We start from the raw sequence: 26,077 nt of genomic DNA, 5'->3' as shown, positions 1-26,077 counted from the left end.
CATTTCTGATGAATGCTACGTAAACACCCACTGAGTCAAGTCCGCGTGACGACAGCAGATGGATGGAGTCTGTTGAGGGGAATGTTGCGACCTGTTCAGCACAAGATGATTGGGTGTGTCTCGAGCTCGCCTGCACGAATCGACGCACCCCTGCAGTGATGCGGATCTCATCTCGATGAATCATCTCCATAACATTCCTCCAGGGACACAGTTGTGCACTGTTTACGGTTTATACAACTTATGGCACTTTTTGGATCATATTTCCATAGCAGCTGTTCTCCAGTGTGTAGAAACTTGAAATATAAAAAAAAGGTTACTATTATTCAACGCAGCACTCATCTTGTAGTTATAGATGTACATAACTTTATATGCTGTCCAATTAATGTCTACAGCTTCTCCATTTCAGTTTTCAGAGTATCCTGAACGACATGCAATAGCCAACTTGAGCATCTTCACATAGTTGTAATTTACCATAGCTACCACATAAAAATTAGAGAGAAAAATACATCTATTTTCATAAGCCAGTTCTTTATATGTTACCTAAACTAACAATGTTTTAAAGGAACCATCTAACGGCTGGCAATAATGTATGGATGCACACTCATCGTTCAGCAATGAGGATCTGTGAAACCAAATGTGAATGCCACTTAAGCATAACATGTAAGACAGATGTCTTGAGGGAATGCACTTTTTTTTAGTAGTCTATTTCAATTCCAGGCTCTGCAGAAACACGTTGAAATACAAGAACATGAACATTTGTTCATCTACTGTACCAAATGCATGACTACTGTAACCGCTCAGTGGCCAAATGTGTGTATTATTCAACTGAAAGTCATAAATGACCATGGGCTACGCCATAATCTCTTCTCTAAATTTTTTTTTTTTTGCAACCTCCTTAATCATCTAAATAGCATTTTTTTAATAAAATTTCCAATTTACCAAATTTTAAACAAGTCATAGCTTTTTGCCGACCATCATGCATCTTTCACAGGACCTTAATCTCTGGGAATACAGGGTTTCATTTAGATAAATACAATGTGAGCATAAGGAAGAAATCCTCACATATTTTCAGTGCTTGGTTAAAAGACTGCACCCAAATGTATAATCTTACAGTGTGAAAGGTTAGATAGAAATATTGATAGCCTGTAAAAGAAAACAGTGAGAAGGGGTATAATTTTCTTTCTTCAAGTCTTTTTACTTCGGGGACCTTTGGCCTACTCTACCCTGAGTGCTTCAGAAGTACGCCGAAATCCTGACGTAAACAGAAGTCAGATGTCAAGACTGAGCTGATGAAGAGCATCTGCCATAACTCCACCTGGATAACACATGTATCCCAGATGCATGTGTTATCCAGAGCCTGTGTGTGTGTGTGTGTGTATGTGTGAGTGACCAAGAGAGGGGTTATTCAGTCGAGATTAGGGCAATGTCTGCAGTCAACAGAGCATAGTGTTCAACAAACGTTCCCATTCAAAGAGGAGTGTCCTTTCATTTCCATAGTAAAACAAAAGATGTAAAGCGGTGTTAAAACAGTTAAACAGTGGAAGCTATTCTGTCCTCATCAGCTGAACGGTAAAATGGATGCCATGACATCCATGGCAAACATGCACAGAAGCCTTTGCTTTCAATATGAAGTGACCTCAGTGTGGTGGTTTGTGGAAATGACAAAAACAGATAATCCATCTGAAAAGGCAACATCTGATCCATTTATTCACCTTATCATCAATATGTATGTACAAGTGTAAAAAATCTTACCATCGAGACGTCAATATGCTAAGGAAGGGGGGAAAAAAAAGCTGAAAAAACTGATGTCGAGCTATTACACAACTGGAGGCACGGACATACTGCACCAGGACTATGAATAGAAAAATAAACACATTTTCAGATATCTCTACCTTTTTCTTATTGACATCGCCATACACTTCTTTTCCTCAACTGTTTTGAACTAATGTTGCCAACATTTAAAAAAAATGAGTGACAGGCAGGTTTTATCAGCATGAGATCTGCAAGCATGACACATTCAGATTTTCAGAGGATCTATGAGTAATCTACCAAACTGTCAATTTGGCTTTATGATGCGATAGTGCAGATTCAATCCCAGAGAAAAAAAAGGCAGTAAAGTCTTTGGATCAGTCCATGATCCATGTGCAGCAGAGGACATTTTAGGTTGGTTCTAGAAAAAAAGTACATAGTGTCCCCATCAGTTCATTTGTCCTCTTATCTGCATCTTTTTACATGTATAATGACAGGACAGCACAGGTCTTCCAGCATCATGTCTGTCATGTTTCCATCACTCACTCTTACAGACAAACATGATTGTGCCCGCTCAGTGTTTACTGCTTTGCTTTCTTAAGGATGGTGCCCACTGCAGAGATGACAGTGGTCTTGGTGCCGCTGGCAGTGGTTGTCACGGAGACGACAGCAGGTAGGGTCGCGGTGGTTGTGATGATGGTGGGCTGGGCCAGGGTCACAGGGATTGCAGAGTCCCACTTGCTTTTCCTCTTCTGGGCCTCTGCTGACGAGAGTGAAAACAGGGGAGGAGTGAGTGGTGTGAGCTCGGGACTTGATGCAAACACTTTTGTACTTTTACTGAAATCTAAGTACTTCCTCCACCACAGACTGGAGGTGTCTCAGGGGAGTATTCTGACATAAACCAGGCATGTAAAATTGACATTACTGTAGCGAGATGCATTTCTGAAAGGAGCTCAAGCTGTAAGATGTTGCAGTGGAAGATGTTTACCTGTGGCTGTGGTGGTGGTGGTGCTGCTGGTGGTGGAGGCAGCTGTGCTGGAGGGGTTGGTGCCCTTCTTAGTCCCCGTGACAAATTCAATCTATGAGACACACAGAATATCAAAGCACTCATTTAATTCCTGGGACTGCTTGATGTGTAATTGATTTTTAACAACCACAGTCTACAGCTGCAGGTCCCTCCTGAAGCTCTACTGGAGGATCTGGGGCATCTGGTGCTCAAGGGCACATCAACATAATTTGTTGAGCGAGGGGAATAAAGTAACTCATTCCCTTTGTCTGGTTTCTTTCTCACACCAGAATCTTACTCCTGTTATGTTAACAGCTGTATACCACTGAATACATATCACAGTAGAGAATCATAGAGCAGCTGTAAGGTACATGTTCATTCAAGTCCGGTTTCTAAGTCTAACTACTGGAATAATGCCGCTGTTGATGACAGCAACGGGCATCACATTGTTTTCTAACTACATCTGCAGGTTTCTAGGAGACGACTATGACCTTTCAGTCCCGGCACTGACACACTACTTGCCTCCGAATGATTATTTCAGAGGTAACTAGGGAAAGCAAAAATAGCTGGCAAAGATAGAAAGGAAGGTGTTGTGAAGCAAAATTCAACTGAAGATGTATTTACACGAATGGGCATGGCTGAGCTGTAAAGCTGCACTGGGCTGGGCCTGAGCTGTTACAAGAGCTGAACTTGGCAGTGTAAATTTCTGCGTGTCTGATGAAGGACGTGAAGTAGAAATGATCAACAACTGGTGGAGACTTGCCCCTTATGCAGACAGAGAACAGAACTGACTGTTGTATAATCCTCTTTTTTTGTTGTTGTTGTTGGACTCACCTTTGTCCGCTCCTTCTTGGCTTTTTCCAGCTTGTCCATCTCTACTTTCTGGGCTTTGGCTGGAAGGATGAGACAGACACATTCATGAGTGTTGGGTTTTATTCACAGAGCTGTGAAGAAGAAGTGAAGAAGAAGTGAAGTAGCTTACCTAGAGATTCATAGTAAGAGTCCTCTGACCAGCCATGAGGATCAAACATATCTTTTGGGTAGTTAGTTCCCAGTTCATCTATACTGCAGAACTGAATGAGCTTCTCATAAATGCTGAGAAAAAAAATAAAATAAATATATTAATATTGTTTTAAGAAATAAATGAACTTGTAAGTGCTTACACCAAAAGGTATCACGTGTCAATAACACTACGTTTGTGTGTTGGTTTGGGTGCATTCTTCGGCTGAGCTGCATACCTTGGGTTTCTAAATTCCTTCTTTTTCTGGATGTGGCTGTTTGTGTCAAAATCTCCATGGAGCTTCCTCTCATACAGCTTGTTGATCTTGTCCTGTTACAAAACAAACAAATCAATGGAGGACAGCAGGTCAGATCAGATGTATTTGGCAGGACACACTAAATAAATAAACAAAACCTATATACGATCAGCTCCAGCAAGGGCCAGCGTGAATGGAGCTATTGTATATAAAGACTCTGATACCTTTAGGAAATATGTGACAACCACATTCAACTGAGCCACAAGGAGCTGGCAGATGTAGCCTACAGTGCTGAATGAGGGCTAACATGGAACAAGATGGAGGCAGGGAATGCTGCTAAAAATGATGAGCTATTGTCCTTCCAAAACCACCCAACACAAGTGTTTTCTGATCAGACACCTCTATTGGCTGGATGACAATATTTGTCAGCCCTCCTAAAACTATTAAAAATGACAGTTAAGAACTATGTGATATGAGTGCTTTTTGATCAGCCACCACTATGACTGAGATTTGGTTCACTTTAGGTGCAAAAACTACCTGGTTTATAAAGGTTCCCTGTTTAGTTTTGGCTAGTTAATTGGCTGAGACCTTTGACTGACTAGCATTTCTGTTGATAAATGACTTGCTGATTATCAAAATTGTTGCCAATCAATTTTCTGCTGATTGACTGATCGGTTAAAGGGACACTTCACTGATTTTACACATCAAGTTCAGTTTAGTTATCATGGAAAGATCTGTTACAAGAGCTGTATACTTCTGTGGGTCTGAATGAGCTTAATGAAGTGTGAGAAAATCCCCCTGATACTGTCCACACTATAACCCTCATAATGATGATGTCATCAGGGTTATCTCAACTTGGGCATGTAGACTATAAATTTATAACAGAAAGACAGTTTTACAGACTTTGGCAAACGTAGGCATTTTTAAAACAGGAAGGGTTTAAAGATAAAAGAATTGCATTGTGGGAAATGTAGAATACTGTGTTATTTAAGCTTGAGCCATAGTAAGGATTGAAAGTCAGAATATCTTGGCCTCTGCTGTTTTAATTGTGGCCATTCTTTGTTCAAATCTGTCTCATGTGGGCATCATTAGATAAGCTGATTACAGGTGCTTGTTTCAGCTCTGAAACCAATGTTGACTGTAAACAGGAAGTGAACAGAGGTCTCCCATGTCCTCTGCTGACCCAACCATCCACCTGTACATCCATCCTAGGAGGTTTTTCCTATGCTATTATTATGTCAAGCCACTTCATCGTTTTCTTCTGATGGACAAGAGTCGCACACGGCAACCTGAGGTCCTTGAGGTCCGGTAAATATAAACATGGGTCATTTTTGGCCTTGAAACAAAAAGCCAGTGCTGTTGTTCGTCCACTGACACATTTGAGACTTGTGAAAGGCCTGAGCTAACACATTCTGTTAGTCAGAACATCTCACGTTCTAATCTCAAGAACATGATTGCAAAAGGTGCTCTGGAAATTGTTCATAAAGTGGAGACATTCCAAGAGATGGTGAAATTATTTAACTGTAAGGAACCTTTTCAAAGCGCATTTTCTAAGATTGAATCTGTCTCTGCTCCTCCATGACCTCAAGGCAGGGATATCCAGCCAGTGTGTTCTAGTGAAGGTGAATCATTAGTTGTTCATATGATAGGTGAGGGAGTGTCAGCCCAGCGGGTATTACTGCTGAGCTGTTCACTTACCAAGTCAGGCTTGTGTCCTGACCTGCCTCAGCTCCTCTTAGAACAAACCTTATTGCAGTTGCATACAACAAATTCACAGCAGCAGCACAGAAAGAGAGCAGTTCTGGTGATAGTAAATTGATAGAAGATGACACTGTGTGCTGGTTTAATTACAAGGGGGAGAATTTATGTAGCCACCAGAATTCATTTCTAACCCCAGAGGGAAGGAGGGAAACTTCTAAATGATTCTTCTGGCATGGAGAACAGGTTATTTTGAATGCATCGAGATGAATACTCTGTGGCTGAGAAACATTTTAGTCCTCCAAACTTTAACTCCCCATCTCGAACTCTAGACTCTAACCCTTGTACACATGCCAAAGAGAAGGGTGTGTGCGTCTGTGTGTCTGCATATAAAACCAGCATCTTCCTCTAGGAGCCAATGACAAGTCTTCATCTTTTAGCAGGATGACTTTACTACCTGGAAAATGTTTATCCAGCACATTAAACAAGCCTAAAGACATGCCACAACACACCACTCAGGACACCAGGACTTTCTGTTAAGCTCGTAGAAAACCCACAACTCCATACACCCTCTTCTCTGGTCTGATTAGCAGACATATCTGTGGCTTCAGTGGTGAAAAACTGCTTGCACGAGACAATAGCAGGAAATATTGTGTTGAGATAAGTTTGCAACAAGGAAAGCTTTGCAGTGAAAGTGTAGTTAAATGATCATACAGTACAACATTGAAGGTGTGTCTACCTGTAGTTGGCTCGAGCAGCGTCCAGGGGGCTCAGGGGGGATCCTAATCTCATCAGGTGACATGTTCCTCACTTTCTCCGAGAATAGAGCTGGAAAGGAGACAGAAATGTAAACATGAGCCTTTGTAGATTCTCCCCTCCGCTCTGTCTTGCAGGTCTTTACATGCCGAATAAGGATTAACTAAGAAACATTTGTTAGAAAAACATAGTCAAGCCGGAGAGCTCAAACTGTTTATTTGAGAGAAACCAAGTTCATAGCGGACTATTTTGATCTGAACTTATTAATCGCCTTTTTTCAAGCAAAAATGTCAAACATTTTCTGGTTCCAGTGTCTTAAATGTAAGTTTTTTCTGCTTTTCTTTTTCAATGATAATAGCAATTGAAGAGTGTCTGGGTTCTTCCACTGCTGGTCGGACACAAAAAGCAATTTGAAGACTGGGAAATTGGGCTCTAAGAAAAAGTGATCAGCATTTTTCACTTATATGTGTGTATATATATATATATATATATATATATATATATATATATATATATATATATACACACACATATATATATATATATATATATATATACACACACACATATATATATATATATATATATATATATATATATATATATATATGTATATATATAATTTAAAGACTCACTCTGATTATTCGATGAGGAAAATAATTGTCAGTTGCAGCCCTAATGAACAGAGGATAAGTCACAAGGACAATGGGATGTGGATATGCACTGGAGAACGACCTCCTCACATGAAACAAAGGCTTGCTGTGTGATAAGAAAACACTGCTGTTGAATTCCCAAGCATCCTGTTGTTCATCACAGTCCTACGTATGTGCCAGTGCTTTTACAGGGCAGTGTGGTATGAGGAGTGCACATCCCGGGCAGGGAGTGGCTGTTGTCGGGGCTTGTAAGGAGAAGGGAGGCTCCTCTCCCCTCCCTCTGGACCCGTCCCTTGTTTTGCTCTCCATGCTCGACTTGTCTCTCTCTGCTTTCTCTGACTGCAGGCCAGGCATTCCTTTAGTGTCACTCTTATCCCCGTCAGACAGATAGTCTTTACAGCTCAGAGCTATCAATCACGCTCCGAATGCTGTGTGCTGTGCGTATGTGCAAATGCAGGAGCTAGTCCGCTACGTCGACACGTAGAAACTTGACTGGACAGGAGAGGATCATTTTCTGTCTTTTAGCTGAGCTTTGCTGAACACTTTATCTTTCAAAACATAAGAGGAAAATTCCACAGTTACGTAACTCACTGTTCTCACTGTTAGTATCAGCAATTTGTTTTTTTTTGTTTTGTTTTGGTCTTTAACTACGTTATCCACTTTCACTTGAGTTTACAATTTCCAACATTTGGCAGAATAATTTTTCAATAGATCCCAACTTGTGTCAAAATTCAATATCCAAGCCTGACCAGTAATTTATTTTTCAGGCAGATACTGACATCAAGAATTGAGAACTTTATCAAATTAGTGTATTCTTTAAACAAACATTTACTCGACAAAAATACTCTATAATTATTAATTAATAACTTTTGATTCAACAATCAGTGGGTCATACCATAAACAACAAAAGATAGAAATTCAGTTTGTTACAAAGCTCAGTTTCACAAATCTGTCCTAAGTAAACATCTGTTTCAAACAAATCAGTAAAGGATGTTTGAAAAGAAAATACACCCCCAAGAACTCCAACACTGTCAGAGTCTCTCCAGGTCCAGTCAGTTGATTATCTCTGTGCACACAGGATAAGTGCAGCTGCAGTCTATTGCTATGCTAGCTGTGTGTGTCACCCTTGAAGATTTTGTTTTTTTTCCCTTTTAGATGCGGAACTAGGCAGGAGTGGAGAGAATAAAAATAAAAATACATTGATATTGCTTTTGATTTCGTTGATCGAAACTGAGAGCACATTTCAATTTCCGTTTGGAATCAAAATCTGCCTGATACTTTTTTTTGTGATTGACTGAAATGTGGCTGTAGCAGCAAGTATTGTAAAAACTGTCAATCACTGGAGGCTGTCATCTAATGTCTTCACAAACTTGTAATCTTGTTTATATTATAGATAGTTACTCATTTAAATTGAAATCTAAACTGATTTTATTTGGGAAAGAGTTGTTGTGTGGCTGCCTGTGTTTCTGAAATATCTGAGAAATTTGGCTTAATTTGAAATAATGAAAAAAGGACTTAATAGCAAGCACACAGGTAAGTACAGTGAGGAAAACGTGTTGTTTTGGTTATCAGTGAACTGCATGTCCTCTAGTATTATGACTGGCTTACACTAGAGCTTACACTAGTTCACGTTGGGCTCTGGGAAATTGAAATAAGCATAACACGACTTCTTCAAATTTTAATCGTGAAATAATCCGCAGATTCATTGAAAATTAAAATAATCATTAGATGCAGCTCTAACTGACACATATGTATGTGATTTCCCCCATATCTTTTTGATTCTGAAAATGACTGTTGGAAATGTTGTTGTATACTGACACTCTTTTCAGAAGTACCTCCCTTCACTGTCTTTGCTGTTTTCCTTGGTCTGCTGATCATGTGGGACAACAGATCCACACATGGACACCGACCTGCCACTTTCTCTGTGAAGTTCAAAGCAGGAGCGGCACCTCCCCCTCTATCGCTGATATGACTCTGGTTTACCTCCCCCACCACGTGAAAGAATGAGCAGGGCGTTGTCTTTGTTGGGTAGACCATAAATAAGCATGTATGTATGCAGGCTCACACATACTTTTTGTCAGCATGTAGTTTGCACACCTCCTATTTCAAAACACTGTAGCCTCCAACAATAAAAAACCTGACAAGGCAAGTCAGATGAGTCACAGGAACTTGGTATTTCACTTAACTCTCACAGACGCACACACTTACACACTGTCACAGACAATTACAGGTTGCAACAGCTGGTTAGCATTGTGGAAGCCTGCAAATCCTCTCTAGACAACAGGAGATTTAGTTGATAATTTTGTAGCCATGTTGGACAAACTCTGGAAGTGTGAATAAATGAAAGCCTGTGTAATAAATATCCCTGTTTGTAATTCATTATTGTGCGAAGAGTGTGAGAGGATATTCTCATATAACAGCAGCACTGTCAGAAAGGAGATGGAGACAGTAATGAGCAGACAGAGAGAAGATTATATTCTGCATCAAAATTAGCATCTGTTCTCCCGAAAAACAGACAGAAAGTCACAATCTGTGCCCTGAGGGTCTTTTTTGGACTGACAGACAATGTGCGTCCCTTCAGTGAACAGACAAAGAGCCGTCTTCAGCCTGCTGACGGAGGCCTTTTGCCAGACACGCTGTGACATTTACTGACAGACAAGACAGAGAAGCCGAGCTCCACTGCAGTAATGTCAAATGTCCAGGCCCAAGCTATGACTCACTCTGCCACTACAGCGCACTAATGGTGATGGTGGCTGTTCTGAAAACTAGAAAATGCTCCAATGCATTTCCTTTTCTAACTTCCTTTTGTGGCTACAACAAACAAAATAGTGGAAGTGGGGATGATGGAGGGAGCAAACCTGTTGTCAGAAGCCACCAAGTTTACTCTGCTGTCTCTTGAATGGAGCATGTCAGAGGAAGTCTTCTTACTTTAGTACACGTACGGCAGGATGCAAGGATGCATAAAGGCCTGATCATTTTGTTTTCATTCAGTTTAAGAAGAAGTAAGCTTAAAAATCTCCCATTTGGATTCATTCAGACATTCCTTTCAAAATAAAATAATTTATCTAATCATCACATTATTTTAATTACAATTAGTTCCACAGCCTCATTGTAACACATCATTAAACCTATCATTTGAAAGTGTTATTTCACATTCAGATGATTATGGAGTGATGCATTGCATAATCTGAGCCATCATCTGCACCCACTTATATCACTCACATCCTGTCTGATGCGCACTCACACACCTGTACTGGTCAGTCATTACTCACTCCCAGCTTCCTGGTATAAAGCCTCATAACCCATCCGTCACTATGGACAAAGAGGCCTTGATAACTCACTTGAGTCTAGTCAGTGAGTCATACATTTACTGCACCAACACCCAAGAAGCACAATGAAAAGTAAAAGTCTGATTTTTACACTATATCCTAATGCATATTTGTTTGATGAAACAAGCATACACATCCAGAAGAGGGTGTTATATGTTTTCCTACTGTCATTAAGACAAACTCTCTGACTTCTCTACATTGTAGTACTTTGCCTCAAACCTGCGGGTTGCTTCTAAAGATGGGTCAAAAATATATGGTTTAATTTTTTTAAGGCTCAGTAATTTACTAAAACAGCTGAGCACTGCATTTCTTGATTAAGCAGGTAAAAATGATTTATTCTTTGATATTTTTTCTACAGTAGAAGCATGTTTTGTTATATTTGTAGAACATCTCTTAACATCCAGACAGCAATCATTAAAGTGAATGCTCTGATCAATAGATAAATACATAAACTTTCAATATTTTGCTTGCTCTTGCTGGTTTCACCGATGTTACCGACTCCAGTTCTAAATGTATTCATGGTTTTGCCAAAACTGACACTTCCCAGCTGTCTTAGCTAGCAGCAGTGTTTTCTTCTTGTCTGAAGGTCTCCTGCAGCAGAATCTATCCATGTTCATATTAATGAAGGAACATCTAAGCCAGTGCGGCTCACCAATTTGGTTTTGAATAGTTTTTGGACGACAATCGAGTTCACGCTTGTCAGGAGCATCAACTGATTGTTGGTTTTGGTATTTTCCTTTGACAAGCGCCAGGCTTTTCCTTCTTGATCAAACATATGTGTGAACATAAAAGTATGTGAACTCACCAACTAGCTCATTGGGGTCCTTTCTTTCTGCTTCTGGGATCTGTAAAAACAAGAAGAAAAGGGAAGAGAGGGGGAGAAGAAAGAAAGAGAGAGACACATGGGATATTTAGGTCTCCTTTGAACAGGAGAATCTAATTATCAACCCCTGATGTAGGGAATTATTTACAGCACCAGTGGTGGGTATTATATACCATGTTCCCAGCTTGGATGGAGTTAACTGCAGTGTATTGCGAGTGGGCTGGTGAGGTAAACTGGCAGTGGCGATATGTAGATGGAAAAATACATTTCATTCCATTCGTCCCCTAAACCTACAAATCAAACAGGTGCTTATGCTACAGTCTGCACAGAAAAGAGGTCGACCAGTTTCTAAGAAATAATAGTAACCACAATAGTAAATCTTGGCAGTTTCTAGTGAATACTGGAGCACAGCAGGAGGAGGAGTCTTGTACAGCTTCTAAAATATGCCGCCTGTTGTGCCAGGACTGTGGGCATTACACAGGTTCAGTACAAAGGAACAGTGCTGTTATTCACATGAATCATGCTGTCACCTAGCAACTGCACAGGCACATCAAAGAATTGTCCTCAAGTTGGCCAAATCACAAGGCGGAGGAGGAGGGGGTGGACTGAAAGGCATGGAAGCACAGCAGAGCCCCCCAGCACCTGCTGTTTGAGACAGAACCAATAAAATGCTCTTCATTTCACTGATCCACATCTCAAGTTTCTTTCTCATCTGGCCACACTTCACAGGAAGCTTGTACTCCTGAGTCTTGATGCTACGAGTTTTATGAATAAACAATTTTCATTTGGTTCTAATCTAGTTCAAGTTGACTTTATCAAAATCCAACTCTGTCTTGGATAATTAAACCGAAAACATTGGGTTAATCACATAAACAACACAGGTGTTAAGAGCAGCGGCTAGCTTCCCTGTAAACTGCTGATGTTCATCTGAATGTGTTCGTGGTTAATGGCAGTGACAACTAATTTGTAGAACCAAGACGCTAACATTTAGCTGTTACTAAAAAATGCCCAATTGTCATCAAAATGTCGACTCGAGAGAACCCTTTCAAAGCTTTCGCCCACATTTTGACTATGACAAAACAACTGTACCACCAAACCACTTCTCATGTCAGGCTCTGCATATACTGTACACATCATCTAACCATCTTCTGTCTTTCATAAACACCAGAGCCACATAGACTTGTAACCACTCTATCTAAGCATAAATCAAAATTTACAAACAGGTCATTTTCTTTGCACTATTTGTCTATTTTGACAGTGAACAAATTATTATAAATAAAAACAAAATGCAATTCAGTCCAACTAACAGCACAACAAATTATAGTCACCATAGAGTGAAAAAAGCCCTCGAACAGTCTTAACAAAAACAGAAGGCTTATTTACATCGTGGTACATTTAATTGCACTGCTGCTGTATTAGATTGCATCAGATTGCACAGCTGTTCAAATCTTCCTATTAGTATTTCATGTACATTTTCAGCACCACACCGTAAAAAAACTAAATCTGCTGGGGATGGATGGAGTTTTCTAAGTCTTCTTCACAAACTGGAGATGTGGGGACTGAAAGGTGTGCATTAAGTATGCAGTGAGGATTTAATGAAAAATACTGTCCAATTGCATTATGGGCAATATAGGATCTGGAATTTTTGGAGCTTGACTTACACTAGGATCAGTCAGGATATCACAGCCAATCACAATTACAATCACAACTGCATTGATTGGTCGAATAATTGAAAAATTGAAAAAAGAAAATTATTGCTAAGTATTTTGATAATTGATTCATCATGTTGCAAGCAAAAATGACAAACATTTGCTGGTTCTGTAAGGATCTGACGTTTTTCTTTGTCATGTATGTCAGTAGATGAATCTTTGGGTTTTGGACTGCTGATTGGACAAAAGAAGCAATCTCAAGATCACATTTGTTTTTGACATTTTATAGATTTAAAAATTAAGCAACTAATAGTGAAAATAAACAACGACTTAAATCGATCATGGAAAATAATCATTAGTTGCAGCCCAAAACAAATATAGGATTCTATAGCTATGCTAGCAGCTCTGTAAGGCTGTACCTGGGCACCATGGGTGCTTTGAGCTAAATGCTAACATCATTATAATAACATGCACAGAGTGACAATGCTAACATGCTGATGTTTTGCAAGTGTAATATTCACAGGGTTCACCCTCATAGTTTAGCCCAATAGCGTGCTAACGATTAGCACTAAACAAAAAGGAAAGCAGAGGCTGATAACAGTTTTGCAATCATCTGATCAAAGTATAGTTGCTGCCCAACTATATATAAAAAAAAAACACTTCACAAAAGGTCTGCTAGCTTAAGCCCTGAGGTTACACCTCTGTCTGCAATCCAGCAGACAATTTCATCAAAATCAATGTTTTGATCCAACTAAATAAGAAAGGCTCAACAATAGAGATTGCCTGGGGAAAGTTAAATGCCATGTTGGGCTAGTAAAAACCAACAACTCACATGCCAGATTGGGTAAACGGTAAAAAGAAATTAAACACATCGTGTTTTCCGGAGCTGTTGATGGGGAAGTAAGCCATTTTTGCTTCCTTCTCATCTCTGTTGAGAGTTGCAGTACTGATCTGGCACTCCCGAGAATTGCGACAGGTGAAGATGTTTACAGAAGCACAAGCAAATATTATATATATCATACTGGGAACAGGAATTTAGTTGGGTGGTGTTAGAAAATGTAGGCAAACACGAGTTTTGTAAGTTTGATAGCAAAGCAGATAGGCTTAAACATGACAATTAACTGTAGTCTTTGTTGTGATTTGATAACCACTAATAAATACAACACTTATAGGGGTAAGTGAAAAAAACAAAACATTAATGTTGAACCCTAAAATAAGGCCCAAGTATAGTGTGGTGACCTTATCTCCAGTTAGCCTTAACTGTATCAGAACACCAACCAGCAGCTGCTTCAAAGCCAATAGATAACTATGAGGAATAATAATGAAGTAGGAGGAAGAAGTGAGATCTAATATAAACATTCTTTCACAGTGCATCAACTAATATATCTGCAACTGATCCAGCACTCAACATTAAGATTTAACATATGTCTTCTGCTACTTCAGGCTACAGTACATATGACGCATGTCAGTCAACCCCTGAGGGTAATGTAGTCAATGTAATAATTACTGAATATCATCTTACAAGTAAACAGCAGCGTTTCCATGACTTCCCTGGAAATGTTGCTGCTTCATGGGAAGAATGCTCCGCATGTTGATATGTGCATTACTGGGAAATCACATCATGACTCACAGTGTTACAATTATCATATCATTAAATCTTTGCAGTGCCAGCACTGTTATCTCTGCTTCATGACTTGGCATACTGAAGAGACAAAACTTAAAAAAAATATCTTATCAGACTATGATCACTCAAAGACAGGTTGTAAAACAAAGCCTCAGAAGGAGCACACATCTTCTGATTTGTATTGTTTCTGTTTGTTAGCTTTGTGACTCATTTTCACCTCATTGACTTGTACCAAACGGCACAGCAGGAAGCTGGCATGCTGTCTAGTGCCCTTAGCTTTGAGACACATACACACACATAGACACAGGGAGGGGTTAGTGAGGTGTGCAGGTCCAAGCAGTGTGCTTGGAGAAACAACAGTGTTTGCTTGAGCTCTTCACTTCAGAAGAGGTTTAGACTAACATTAAGATGCATTAGTGAAGCAGCTTGGGGCATACATACACAAGTACAAGCCACTGACCTGATCTCACCTACATTAAGTGCTTTGTTTGTTATTTGAGCATTCATCTGAAAAACATAGACCCACAGCACCATCTAGTGAACATGCTCCTTCATAGCATGAGGTGGCAGATTTAAACGTGCCGTTCCTTTCGGTTAGTAACAAAACAAATGAGAATAAATTAAATCAGGCTTGACCCTTCTCCAAATCCAATCCATCCCACACCAGGTGGGTGATGAAATACCTCAACATCATCTGCGTCCCTCCCCTCGTCAGATTCGTCCATTTCCTATAAAAACAAAAATGCAGAGGGTTAACACTGTAAGGATCAGGAAGAGGTTAGACCAGGAAGGGGGACCAAGCAGCAGTACAGACCCAGCTAACTGCAAAACTGTTCAACCCTAGAAACCTTAGATGGTTTACACTAGTTCTAGTACCACAAAGTCTTTATTTAAGGAACATTCCAAAGTGTTTGAGAAACAAGTTTCAATTACCTATTTGAACTGTTCAAAAGTAACTTAAACGGGGCAATCCATGAATTTACCAGGTGAAGGTCAGCTTACTCATCATGAACATTAAAACTAAATCTGTAAAACAGGTGGAGAAAATTTCTTCTAAAGATTTTATTTTGGGAGGTTTCTTCAGTCTGAAAAAATACCCCTAATGATGTCATCTGGGTCATCTTGGCTTGGAGTTGAGACTTCCAAGTTTTTCAACAGAAAACCTGCATTTTAATCTGTAGATAGGGTGTTCCAGGAGGCTGGGTTGCCTAATAAAAAACATAGATTTATATGGAGGAACTAGATACTATATGAAAAGATGGCACCCATTCAAACCAATGAGAACTGCTTGCCTAGCACATATGCCAACAAAGTTTTCTGGCTTCCACGTTTACTTCCTGGTTATGTGGCCCATCAAATAGTAGCAGAGTGCACAGTAGAGTTTCCCCCGCTGGCCCCGCCAACGGGCTCCTGCTCAGCCCATAGACTTTACATTGTGATGACGTCAGAGTTTTAAATCGCTTTTCTCAGCTTATTGAAAGTTTTAAAAATATAATACTTCCATGGATCAAAAATGCATAATAGAAAGAGTCATAATCAAACTCGATTGCAGTTCTTGATGCCCTGTCAACAGTTTTACAGATGTCCCTTACAATACCGCTGCAATACCACAAGTGGCCACAATGCCAGTTTGGAAGCAAATCTGAGCGGTCCCTCCTCCCCAGTCCCGCTACTGGCTCATGAAATCCCTGTCATCAGTTTGTGAGGTTATGTAAGTTCTGAAGAATGATTTGAGACTTTTCATATGAAAGAAGTTATTTTTGTAGATTGAAGATTTCTTTGTTTCCCTAGCACAAAAGAAAAATAATCAATAAAAAAACGAACAAATAAACAAAACAAAAAAAACACATCAGTATCAGCATCAGCTACTGTGATCTTAATCGGTGTTGACCCAGACCCTGTTAGCATTATCACTCTGTGCATGTTGTGACACTTCAGAATCGAACCAGCGACCTTCCGATAACAAGACACTGGCTCTACCCCTGAGCCACAGCGGCCGTTATCATGATGATGTTAGGCCCTCGAAATCAGTGCATCCTTATTTCATTGTTGTTGACAATATCAGAGATGCATTGATTCAGTTGTATGGTTTTTGAGGAGGTAATCATGTTGTTGTATCCAATTCGATATATAGTATTATATTATATTTTTGCTTCTTCATACATGTAAATGACATGATCAAAATATAAAAATATCCATCTAGATCAATAGATGCAATGTGCACATAATGTTATGATAAGTTATAACGGTGTACTGTACTGTGCCAGCATTATGAAAAGTTTAATTATAAATGCTGTGTTAGGAGTTTTGGTAGTTGGGCAAAAGTCTGCAACCTACCATTGTTTTAATCATCTATTACTCAGCAATTATTTGTTGGTTCTATGAGCATTAGTAAATTAAGACCTCAATGTTGAACCAAAAGTCAATCTATTTTAAATATTGTAGTACCCCTTGTTAAATGTAATAGCAGGTGATTACTATTAGGGGTTGACCTTTATGTTTTTCAGGACTGATAATGAGACCGATAACCATTAATTGGAACTGATATACATTTCCAGTAAAAATAAAAATCTTAGTGTCAAAGTCGAAATTAACCAGTGAAATGTAACTAACTACAATTTACTCAAGTACTCTCCTTAAGTACATTTTTGAGGTACTTTAGTCTATTATTACCACTTTCTGCAACTTAATACTTTCACATCACTATATTAATTTGATAACTTAATTTACAATTACATTTTGCATATTCACATAATTCAGTGCTGTTATTTGTGATGTGTAACCAATCAGATAGTGATGTGGGCAGGACATTGAGTGAAACAACAGAGTGGTGATGACAGACAAAGGATGCTGCTTTAGAGCCTAAGTAGTGCATTATTGATACAATTAATTGTATTAAGTAATCTTGATTAATTACTATCAAGACTACCTTGAGCAAGAAAATACAACTTAGTTCACTTTCAAAAGACTTTGCAGTACTAGTACCAATCCAGGTCATCCTTCACCAGAACAACCATGTACTGATGCTGTTTTCACAAATACGATGCAGCTACTGTCACAACCACAAAAGCGTTGGTGAGATTCTATCAGCCTCCTCATTTCCCAGAGTTCAGGTAAAGTCACAATAGATCCCATCATGAACATGTCAAAGAGCACCACATTCCAATGCTCTGCTTTGTCCCTCACTTAAAACATTCAAACAAACGTCAGTGGAATCCAACCGAATGGTCAGGAGAAATAAAACCTAGAGGATGTCTTATTCCTCACAGCAACAAACACGTTTTCAAAACTTCAGAACTCAAATACTGACCGAGTTGCTTTCCCCGCTGTCTTCGTCTCCAGACGCTTTGTCATCTGGATCCTCAATGCGGGTCAAGTCATCATCACCACCATAGCCATACACCAGACCTCCTCCACGCCCTAGTGACAGACAAGAAGAGACAGAGGACCACAGGGACACCACACAGATGTTAGATAACTAGAAGAGGCAAACGGGATCACTAGCAAGCGGCACTGAAAGAAGAGGGACTCAAAGTCTCTGTTTAGCATCAGCGTTAAAGCATGTCAGTCCCAAACGTCTCTATAGCTAATATAATAATATCAAAAAGGCTTAAACACAACCAAGAAGATGCTGCTGAAATAATGTTATATGCTTTCACTTTGTATGTTTGTGGTTTTTACGGACAAGTCTTGAATATCTTGGACATTTCCTGTAAACTAACGTTAGCTTAGTTAGCTACAAGCTAGCGTTAGCCAACACATGGAAATAAAGCTTAAGACTCGCAAAGCAACAGTCAGCGTTTTTAGCCTACAAGAACCAAAAACATGCTCAAATGTTATCATTTACCTGGCTCTTCTTGTTCGGGTTCAGAGTCGTCGGGCTCTGAATCGTCTCCATAGTCTGCCAAAGAGGAGAGCAGAGCACTCTTCTTACCGCTCGCCATTGCCGTGTACGTCGCATAAACGACTGGTCGCAGAGTGATAACGTCAGGAAAATTGTAGGCGCCAGTGTACCAGTGTAGTACCGGGCGATGTAGTCTTTAAGTTAATTTGCTTAAGGCCTACAGTCTGAGGTTTAAAACTTGACCCATAATTATTTTTTTTAATGTGAACTTCCTACAATAATAATTCCCACAATTTAAGTATTCATGTTTTCCATTTTAGACCTCTTTAGACACCCACAACACTACAATCACGCAAATAAAAAAAGATAATGCCTTGTCCCCCACCACCAGAAAGAGTAAAGAGAAGAAAAATGTCAAATTAAACAGCTTTCATATCTTAGAAAACATATTAACATTTTTTCTGTGCCTTGTTATGTCCAACTGCATTTCACATGCATTCCTTCACCAACCCAGCTTCCACTTCAGCTGCACCTGAAGATATGTTTGAAAGATATGTGTGATGTGTCTTTAAAAATAAACCACAGGCAGTTTCCTGTTGAACAGACACTGATTTGATGATTTGCAGTTTATCTATATTCTAGGTTAGAAGTACTTGTAAACTTTGTTTCAACAGCAATTAACTTTGTTTTCGGATGTGAAGCAGGCGATATCTACACATCAAAACACATTATACATGCACTTGGACTTCCTGCAACACCAGTGATTTGTATGCTTTTTCATAAAGTACCTTTATTGTGTTTACGATTTAAAAAATATCCAAGATAATCACTTTTTTTGGACACTTTTTTGACAGAGAATGGCTGAGTGTTTAAAAATCAAATCAGGCACTACAAGTCAATGATTGAATCACATTTGAAAATAAGATTTTAACAAGGTGTTTGTTGTGGTGTCACACAGTACAAATATAGAAAGGGAACAGCCCCCCAAAAAAGGTCCAACATTACAAAAGTTTTGATATATAGCAGTGATCCATTACATCTGAAAAATGACCCTAAGATGGCAGCTAAATGTATACAAATTCTCCATCATGTCAACATTCCATTTACAGTATAAGTAGGAGTCAGTCCCCTTTATACATGCTTAGATCACCCCACTCTTCTTTTTCTTCTGTTCTTGTGGGCTGCAGCAGCATCCATACAACAGAGCGAAGACGACCAGAGACATAGTTATCAGCATGAACAGTCCTATGACCACAATACCACCCAGTGCCCATGGGTCCTGATGCACCCGATACAGGAACCATTCCACCCAGTCCTCAGGTGACCCAGTGGGTTTTTGCAGCTCTGGTACACTGCACATGGAGAGATGAACCAGATGAAAGCTCAAATGGAAAACTAATATTAAACTAATGAGATAATGTTGTGAACACTTTTGGTTGTCACAAACAAGGCTTTAAGAAGCCGTGGAATCATTTTATCTGCTGATAAAGTTCTAAAACATTTTAATAGCTAACATGCTTAATCAGTACACATCATATGAATCTGCTGATGTTAAAGTCCATTGTCACGCAACACATTCCCTTTCAGAAACTCACCTCACAACGGCCATGTCCGAATTATCCTCTCACGGCTCAGTGACTCCCAACAGTGTGTGGTTATGTTGGAGTGTGTGAGAACAGATGGTTTCAGCTCCTGTTCTGATCCACTTACAACCCTGGAGCTATTTGACTACAGCCCAAACATTTCAGTTTACTTTCAGTATGTTCACAGAAGAGGGTTCCTGTAATTCCAGTGGCTCCTATTTAGCATTTCAGGTGACACTTTCAGTTGCTCTGTATGGGCGGGACAACAGAAAGGCAATGGCTCCTGGTTAATGTTTACTCAAAATATTGACTGCTGGAAGCAAAGGAGATCTGGTGATAAGGTATGCAAACATTAGTGCAGTGTTTTACTGGTGCAAATGGAACCCTAACCCTGCTTTATTAAAATTATTATTTAAACTTGAAAATCAAAATGTAATTCGAAAAAAGCATTATAAGTAGTAATTAAATGTAGTAATTTTGTAGTAGATGCAATTTACATTTGATAAAATAACAAGAAATGTTTATTACATTTATTACATTTCAGGTACATCCACAAAGGAAATATGGCATTGCCTCGGTAAAAAGACAAAAAAAACACTTTTATGTTACAATATAAAGAGAATACATTTGTAACTCCAACGAGCAGCTCATATTTCTATTGGCACAATTTGCGAAAAAAAAAAGGAAAAAAAAGAAAAGACAGAAATTGTCTACACCGAGCCAGCAGAGGGCGCTCTGTCTTTTTACACCAGCACATTTCTGCTGAAAACATGGAACTATAAGAGTTCATTGCACACAAGTTGGAATGTTTGTACATTTTCCATGTTGTTTTTCACATTCCTGAAGAATAGCAACAGGATGCCAAACCAGTTCTCTGATAATAACGGAGTCAATGTGACATTCAAACACAAATCAGCTTTCTTACTGTATCTTTAATTCTATCCCTCCACAGTAAGGTTTTTGTTGTTGGAAAAGGCTGCCACACAGTGTTTCATTGTCCTAGTCTGTAATGAATCTTGATGATGTGTGCCACTCTGCTGATTTATATGGATTCCACTGGCATGGCAGTCTGGATGTGGATCCAGTCTTTATCTCATTACTGGAAATATCAAGGAAACGTTGTCATCCTTTCCTTGATGATTCCCCTTTTATTATTCCCTCCAAGGATTTGAAGACCCTGAAAAGGAAGAATTCATGTTTAACTGTAAATAAAGACATTGTGTTTTGCATTCAGGTGATCACATGAAGAATGAGGATGGAGGTTCGTTTACTAGTGGAGTCTGTTCTCTGTCTAAGCTTCAGACAGGTTGTAGAGGCTGCACTCTGGAGGCCTGGTATTTTGGCTTTCCACAGCAGCAGCAGTGGATGCAGGACAGCACGATCATGAAGAGAAACGTGGCTGAAAGGAGATACAGGAGGGGCAGACAGAAGACACAGGGCAGAGGGGGGTGGGAGATGGATTAGCACATGCTGAGGGAAGAGTTCTATATCATATCTAAAGCTGCATTTAGCTATACTATTATCTGAACAGTGGTTCAACTAACTGACCAGTGAAGAGATTTAACACCTGATCCTGCAGTTCCCCTCAGCTCTGTGAAGTGTTTTAGCCGACTATACCCTATTTTCCCCATTTTAATGACAGGCAACTAGCTAGTGAACATAGTGACACACTTGGCACCTAAAGAGACAGATATTTCCCTCAGGAATTGGTTTAGCTGTGTTTACAGCTTGTTCTGCTGCCCCCAAGAGGCTAAAAATCAATTGTTGCATGTTTTAAAGTGATACTTGTCGGCCAGCAAAAGAATAAATATAAAGGCTAGACCTTTATTTTGGTAAAATTTAAGTAAAGCGAGGAACTAACTGTTTGAATAAAACATGAAAAATCCAAATACAAGAGACCGTGATTTTGGTATGTGGTGAAAAGATTCTGAGGGTGATGGTGAGGCAGTGTTGGACTCATGCCCATAGTGCTTCTCCTGACTGATTCCCACATTATCCACGATGTAACTTAAGGGCCAAATGCACTGAATGTGCCTAACACTCCTACCTATTGTTTTAAATGGCTGAACACGCTTCAAAAGCATTTTGAGGCACGTTTCGATTTTGAAGCAAATGAGGACCCAGTGACCACAGCTGCTTTTCTGCAGCCGTGGTACTCGTTTGGAGAGAGCTAAACGGAAACAAAACCATAAGTAGAGACAGAGATATCACAGCTGATGTGCTGCACACTGCTGCCAAATCTCTTATCAGTAATGACCAAATTCAGCTATTGTGAAAACTTACCCTAGTTCGACAGTGTTGTGGCAACTTGTTAAAATCTATCTTGCCACATCTTGCACAATGTAAAGGGTTCTGACTCATCTAGCCTACTGTGTGCACTTCCCTTCAGCCCTTCTAGAAGCCAACAACTTTGCTTGGTTGAATATCCAGTAATGAGGCACGGGGTGAGTAAAAAACTGATGTTTATTACTCGACACGACAAAAAACAAAATTAACACAAAAAAGGTATCCATGTGATGACTTTCCCACAACAAACAAAATATAGTCTAAAATCTACTGTCCACGGTCAGAAAAATTGTTGCTCCACATCCTGCCCTGTTGAAGCTCAGTTTGCACACTAAACTAAAACAGTTGAAGGAGCCAACTTCAACAGCCCAGTAGTAGGGTAGTCTAGTAGAGCACAAAGCTTCATATGGAAAAACAGACAGCAATTTAAGGTACTATCCAATAAAACAAATGCAAAATCACATCTTACATTAACATGATGAATTATCTAAATTCTAATAACTATTAAATGCATTCAATGGCACACAACACAACACAACACAATTTATTTTTGCAAGGAAATTAAGATTCACAAACTGTTAATATAACACGTCTCTCACACTGAGATAAATGTTATAGTTTTCTGTTGCGAGTGCAAGGAGGCAGGAGGGGGGGAGAATATTAGAGATGTAAAGGCAGAGGCAGAGTTTTCACTTTGGGTTTGACATGCTGCATGTTTTTATGCATGTACGCAGTCATGTACATGTTGGGGGATCATTGCGCTTACTGAGGCCCCTATAGAGGAATATGTGTACTATATATAAATAGTGACTTTCCCCTAAAATGCTGGTAATTCAGTGGTGTGGGAATTTCAAATCTGATGCCTGCAGTGTGCCATAGGAGCAATATTTGACATGCTTCACTTGAAAGTTATTGCTTTCAGTGCATGTGGGCCTCTAGCTACTGATCTGTTTTCAAATCAGCGCATATCGGGCACCATATACGCAGATACTGATTGAATTGTGATAGGCCACTTTTAGCCATTAATATCAGCCAACTTATATATCAGTTGGGCTGTAGTTTTAGGTTGTTTGAACATAACTGAATGTGTCTGTGTCCCACCCTGTCACTAACAGATACTCACCAACAAACAGGACAAGCACAGAAAAGGCTCCCAGCTCCAGAGGGGTGGCTTGTGGGAGACCCTGCAGTTTGGTCCACACCTTCTGCAGAATATCCAACACCTCTTCTTTCACATCCATTCTGACTCTCAGATGCAAGTTCCACAGGGAGATATGACAAAATGCCTCAGCCTTTGCTTTCGGGAGGGGAAACGGAGCTCACACCGCTACACCTTAAAAAAAAAAAAAAAAATATGATGCAGTGAATGAATAAGAGTTTCACTGTCTCATGGGGAGAAGTTCTGAAAGTAGAAATGAAGAAGTTATTTTCATCTCCAGCCCCACCCTTCACTACTTATAGTTCCACCCTGCAATTACACTGCAAGCCTGGTAAGCATATATACCCTTTATCCCTAAATACTCTATGTGCTTTGTGAATACTCATTATATATCGGCACCCCTAATTAGCCCCCTTATTAACTTCCTGCACTTGTAGGTGTATGTGGACACACCACGTGTCTATATTGTGTGTGATTATGGACACAGTGTGATTGCCTGCTCCAGCCTGGGCACATTTGTATCCACACACAGGAGGCACCATCCTGCATGTTCAGTTTAATTATAAACAAGGCAGACTATTTCAGGCATGACATTTCAACTCTGAGGCCTGTCATCATTGCTGGAGCAGCTGCGTGTGGGTGAGATCCCACAGGCTACTAGACAGGCTGAACAGACGACACAGGGCTGTGAAGTGGCAGCACAACAGCACATTGAAGATAACAAGTCATCAGCGATACACTCTAAATGGACATTTGTGACTTAATAATACATTCAGGATCTATATTGATTTATTTACAACATCAAATAAAGGCTGACAGTTTTCAATATATATCATTTATATATTATTATATAGTATTATATAGTAGTATTATTTATACATTGCCAAAAAACAAATAAACACACAAACCTTGCCATAGAACCTACTGTTATTCTTTAAAAACTACAGATGATGCACTCTTTGGATAATGTGAGTATGTATATCATAAAATATCAATTAACAGCTACTACCAATAATATATGTCATTAAATCAGTAAATGTAGACACATTATAAAACATAGCTACAGTAAATGCAAACAACATATATGGCAGGTTCTGTAAAGACCAATTAGTGACAGAGAAAAAAGGAAACAAAATTCAGGTAGGATAAATACACTGGTGGGCAATATAGGCTAATGAAACTATTATTAGCAGAAACAAATGAGTTTAGATCATGCCGTTCTTGATGTTATTTCCTTGTTCAGGAAGTGTATGTGTGCCACCAGACACAAAACTGCTGTCTCACAATGATTGAAGAGGGTTTTGTCTTTTTGTGGTTGGCATACTGTCACAGTGTTTTGGTTGAGATAAACAACAGTCCGCAGCTCTTACAGGAAGAAACAAATTTCCTGGCATCACTGTGTAGTAAAGAAATACTTCCACGTAGGTAGTTCTTTAACTCTTTCTGATTCTAGACATTACTTCCAAATATTTCCTCAAACATGCATTAATATAGCTATGTTGTTCATGGATGTGTACATTCTTGTTTTGTGGAAGCCTCTCCAGCTGAAAGATCTCAACCACCTGCCAGAATTAACCTGGAGAATGTCTGACCTCTGCTGCTGACTCTCTCATCTCTGCAATCTCCTCGTCTTTGTCCTCCTTCCACTGTACTCCCACATCATATTTCACAATTAGCAGAACATAGAGACCAAAACATGCTGCAGAAACCTTACTGTAGTAAAGAACACAATAACATCTTTGCACTGAATCCTGGAAGTGTAAATAAGTCTGTGTCACTGAAACAAGCTTCTTTATATTGCATTTACCTACCTATCTTACCTTACTTTACCTAAAAGCCTGCAACTTGTCAACAAAACATGCAAACAAGTCCAAAGATGGCACTGAGTTTGATATATACTGACATGTAACATATGAATAACAAAAAACATGCGCTTACCTCTGCAGTGAATGTCAGCAACTTGACTTTGAGAGCGTTACTGTTTCCACTTGTTAACTCTTCTGTGAGAGAAGAAACACACTCAGCTGTACACAAAACCATCCCCAAAATGTTTCACAGACTACTGCTTCTCGTCTTTACCCTCCCCCTCTGCTCTCATTCGTTTTTTTTTTTTTCTCAAAAGTTTGTTTGTGGTCTCAGGATCTTCATCTAATTAGCCTGCTCCAGTTCAGACTGAGAGAGCAGCTCTGGATGTTTGGAGGTAATTTGACTCTTTCAGCAGATCAGCAGACTGTAACTGTTCCTCCTTCCGTGTGTGTTCACTTTCTCCTACTTTTTGACTACTAACTCCAGTTCTTGGGTAGTTTGTGTACCTCCTCCCTCTCCTCCTCCTCCTTTTTCACCCTCTGTCTCTCTCCTCCCAGCCCCCCCCAACCACTTCACAAATCGACTTGTTCACTACTGCTGCTGAGCCTGTCTCCCACACCCCCTCACCCTCTGTCCTGTCTGTGCGTCTGAACACCCATTCACTGTTTTTTTCCTTCTCTCTCTCTGTCTCTGGTTGTTGAAGACCAGCTGTGCCAGGGCCTCCTTTTTTGTCTTGCGTCACCGTGGAGACGAGGCTCCTTCTAAAAGGAGCAGGGGATGGTGTGTGTGTGTGTGTGTGTGTGTGTGAGTGTGTGTGCGTCCATCTGGTGTTCCGCCAGCTGACTCCCATATTTCA

At 39.7% G+C, this 26,077-nt stretch overlaps 2 protein-coding genes across 3 annotated transcripts; both read right to left on the bottom strand.

Moving 5' to 3' along the window:
• Positions 1–1,681: 1,681 nt before the first annotated feature.
• Positions 1,682–18,545, bottom strand: sap30bp (SAP30 binding protein). 2 transcript variants are annotated; one of them, XM_073489851.1, is made up of 10 exons: positions 18,391–18,543; positions 17,854–17,963; positions 15,227–15,271; positions 11,253–11,292; positions 6,449–6,537; positions 3,994–4,085; positions 3,738–3,850; positions 3,590–3,648; positions 2,738–2,828; positions 1,682–2,512 (listed from the first exon to the last, which is right to left on the bottom strand). In XM_073489851.1, exons 1-10 carry the CDS (start codon positions 18,485–18,487, stop codon positions 2,331–2,333), a joined length of 918 nt encoding a protein of 305 aa, XP_073345952.1. In that variant the 5' UTR covers positions 18,488–18,543; the 3' UTR covers positions 1,682–2,330. The 2 variants fall into 2 exon arrangements, with proteins under 2 accessions (XP_073345952.1, XP_073345953.1); XM_073489852.1 differs by having other exon boundaries at positions 2,236–2,509; positions 18,391–18,545.
• A 1,981-nt stretch (positions 18,546–20,526) lies between these two features.
• On the bottom strand, positions 20,527–25,625 carry smim5 (small integral membrane protein 5). Its single transcript, XM_073490095.1, has 4 exons — positions 25,354–25,625; positions 23,380–23,589; positions 21,242–21,369; positions 20,527–21,147 (listed from the first exon to the last, which is right to left on the bottom strand). Exons 2-3 carry the CDS (start codon positions 23,495–23,497, stop codon positions 21,269–21,271), a joined length of 219 nt encoding a protein of 72 aa, XP_073346196.1. The 5' UTR covers positions 23,498–23,589; positions 25,354–25,625; the 3' UTR covers positions 20,527–21,147; positions 21,242–21,268.
• Positions 25,626–26,077: the final 452 nt, after the last annotated feature.

Source organism: Pagrus major, chromosome 20 (assembly GCF_040436345.1).
Source record: "Pagrus major chromosome 20, Pma_NU_1.0".
In the NCBI taxonomy this organism is placed as follows: domain Eukaryota; kingdom Metazoa; phylum Chordata; class Actinopteri; order Spariformes; family Sparidae; genus Pagrus; species Pagrus major.
Note: the sequence above shows the minus strand (reverse complement) of the source record. Positions and strands in the feature narration are given on the sequence as shown.

Bases quoted from the DNA above. Each gene is read 5' to 3' on its own strand.
- sap30bp (XM_073489851.1), bottom strand. From the start codon at position 18,487: ATGGCGAGCGGTAAGAAGAGTGCTCTGCTCTCCTCTTTGGCAGACTAT. The intron at 11,293-15,226 runs GTATTTCATCAC...TTGTTTTTACAG, and splicing joins GGGACGCAGATGATGTTGAG to ATCCCAGAAGCAGAAAGAAA. The intron at 6,538-11,252 runs GTGAGTTCACAT...TCTCCTTTCCAG, and splicing joins GGACCCCAATGAGCTAGTTG to CTCTATTCTCGGAGAAAGTG.
- smim5 (XM_073490095.1), bottom strand. From the start codon at position 23,497: ATGGATGTGAAAGAAGAGGTGTTGGATATTCTGCAGAAGGTGTGGACC. The intron at 21,370-23,379 runs GTGAGTATCTGT...ATCTCCTTTCAG, and splicing joins TGTGCTTGTCCTGTTTGTTG to CCACGTTTCTCTTCATGATC.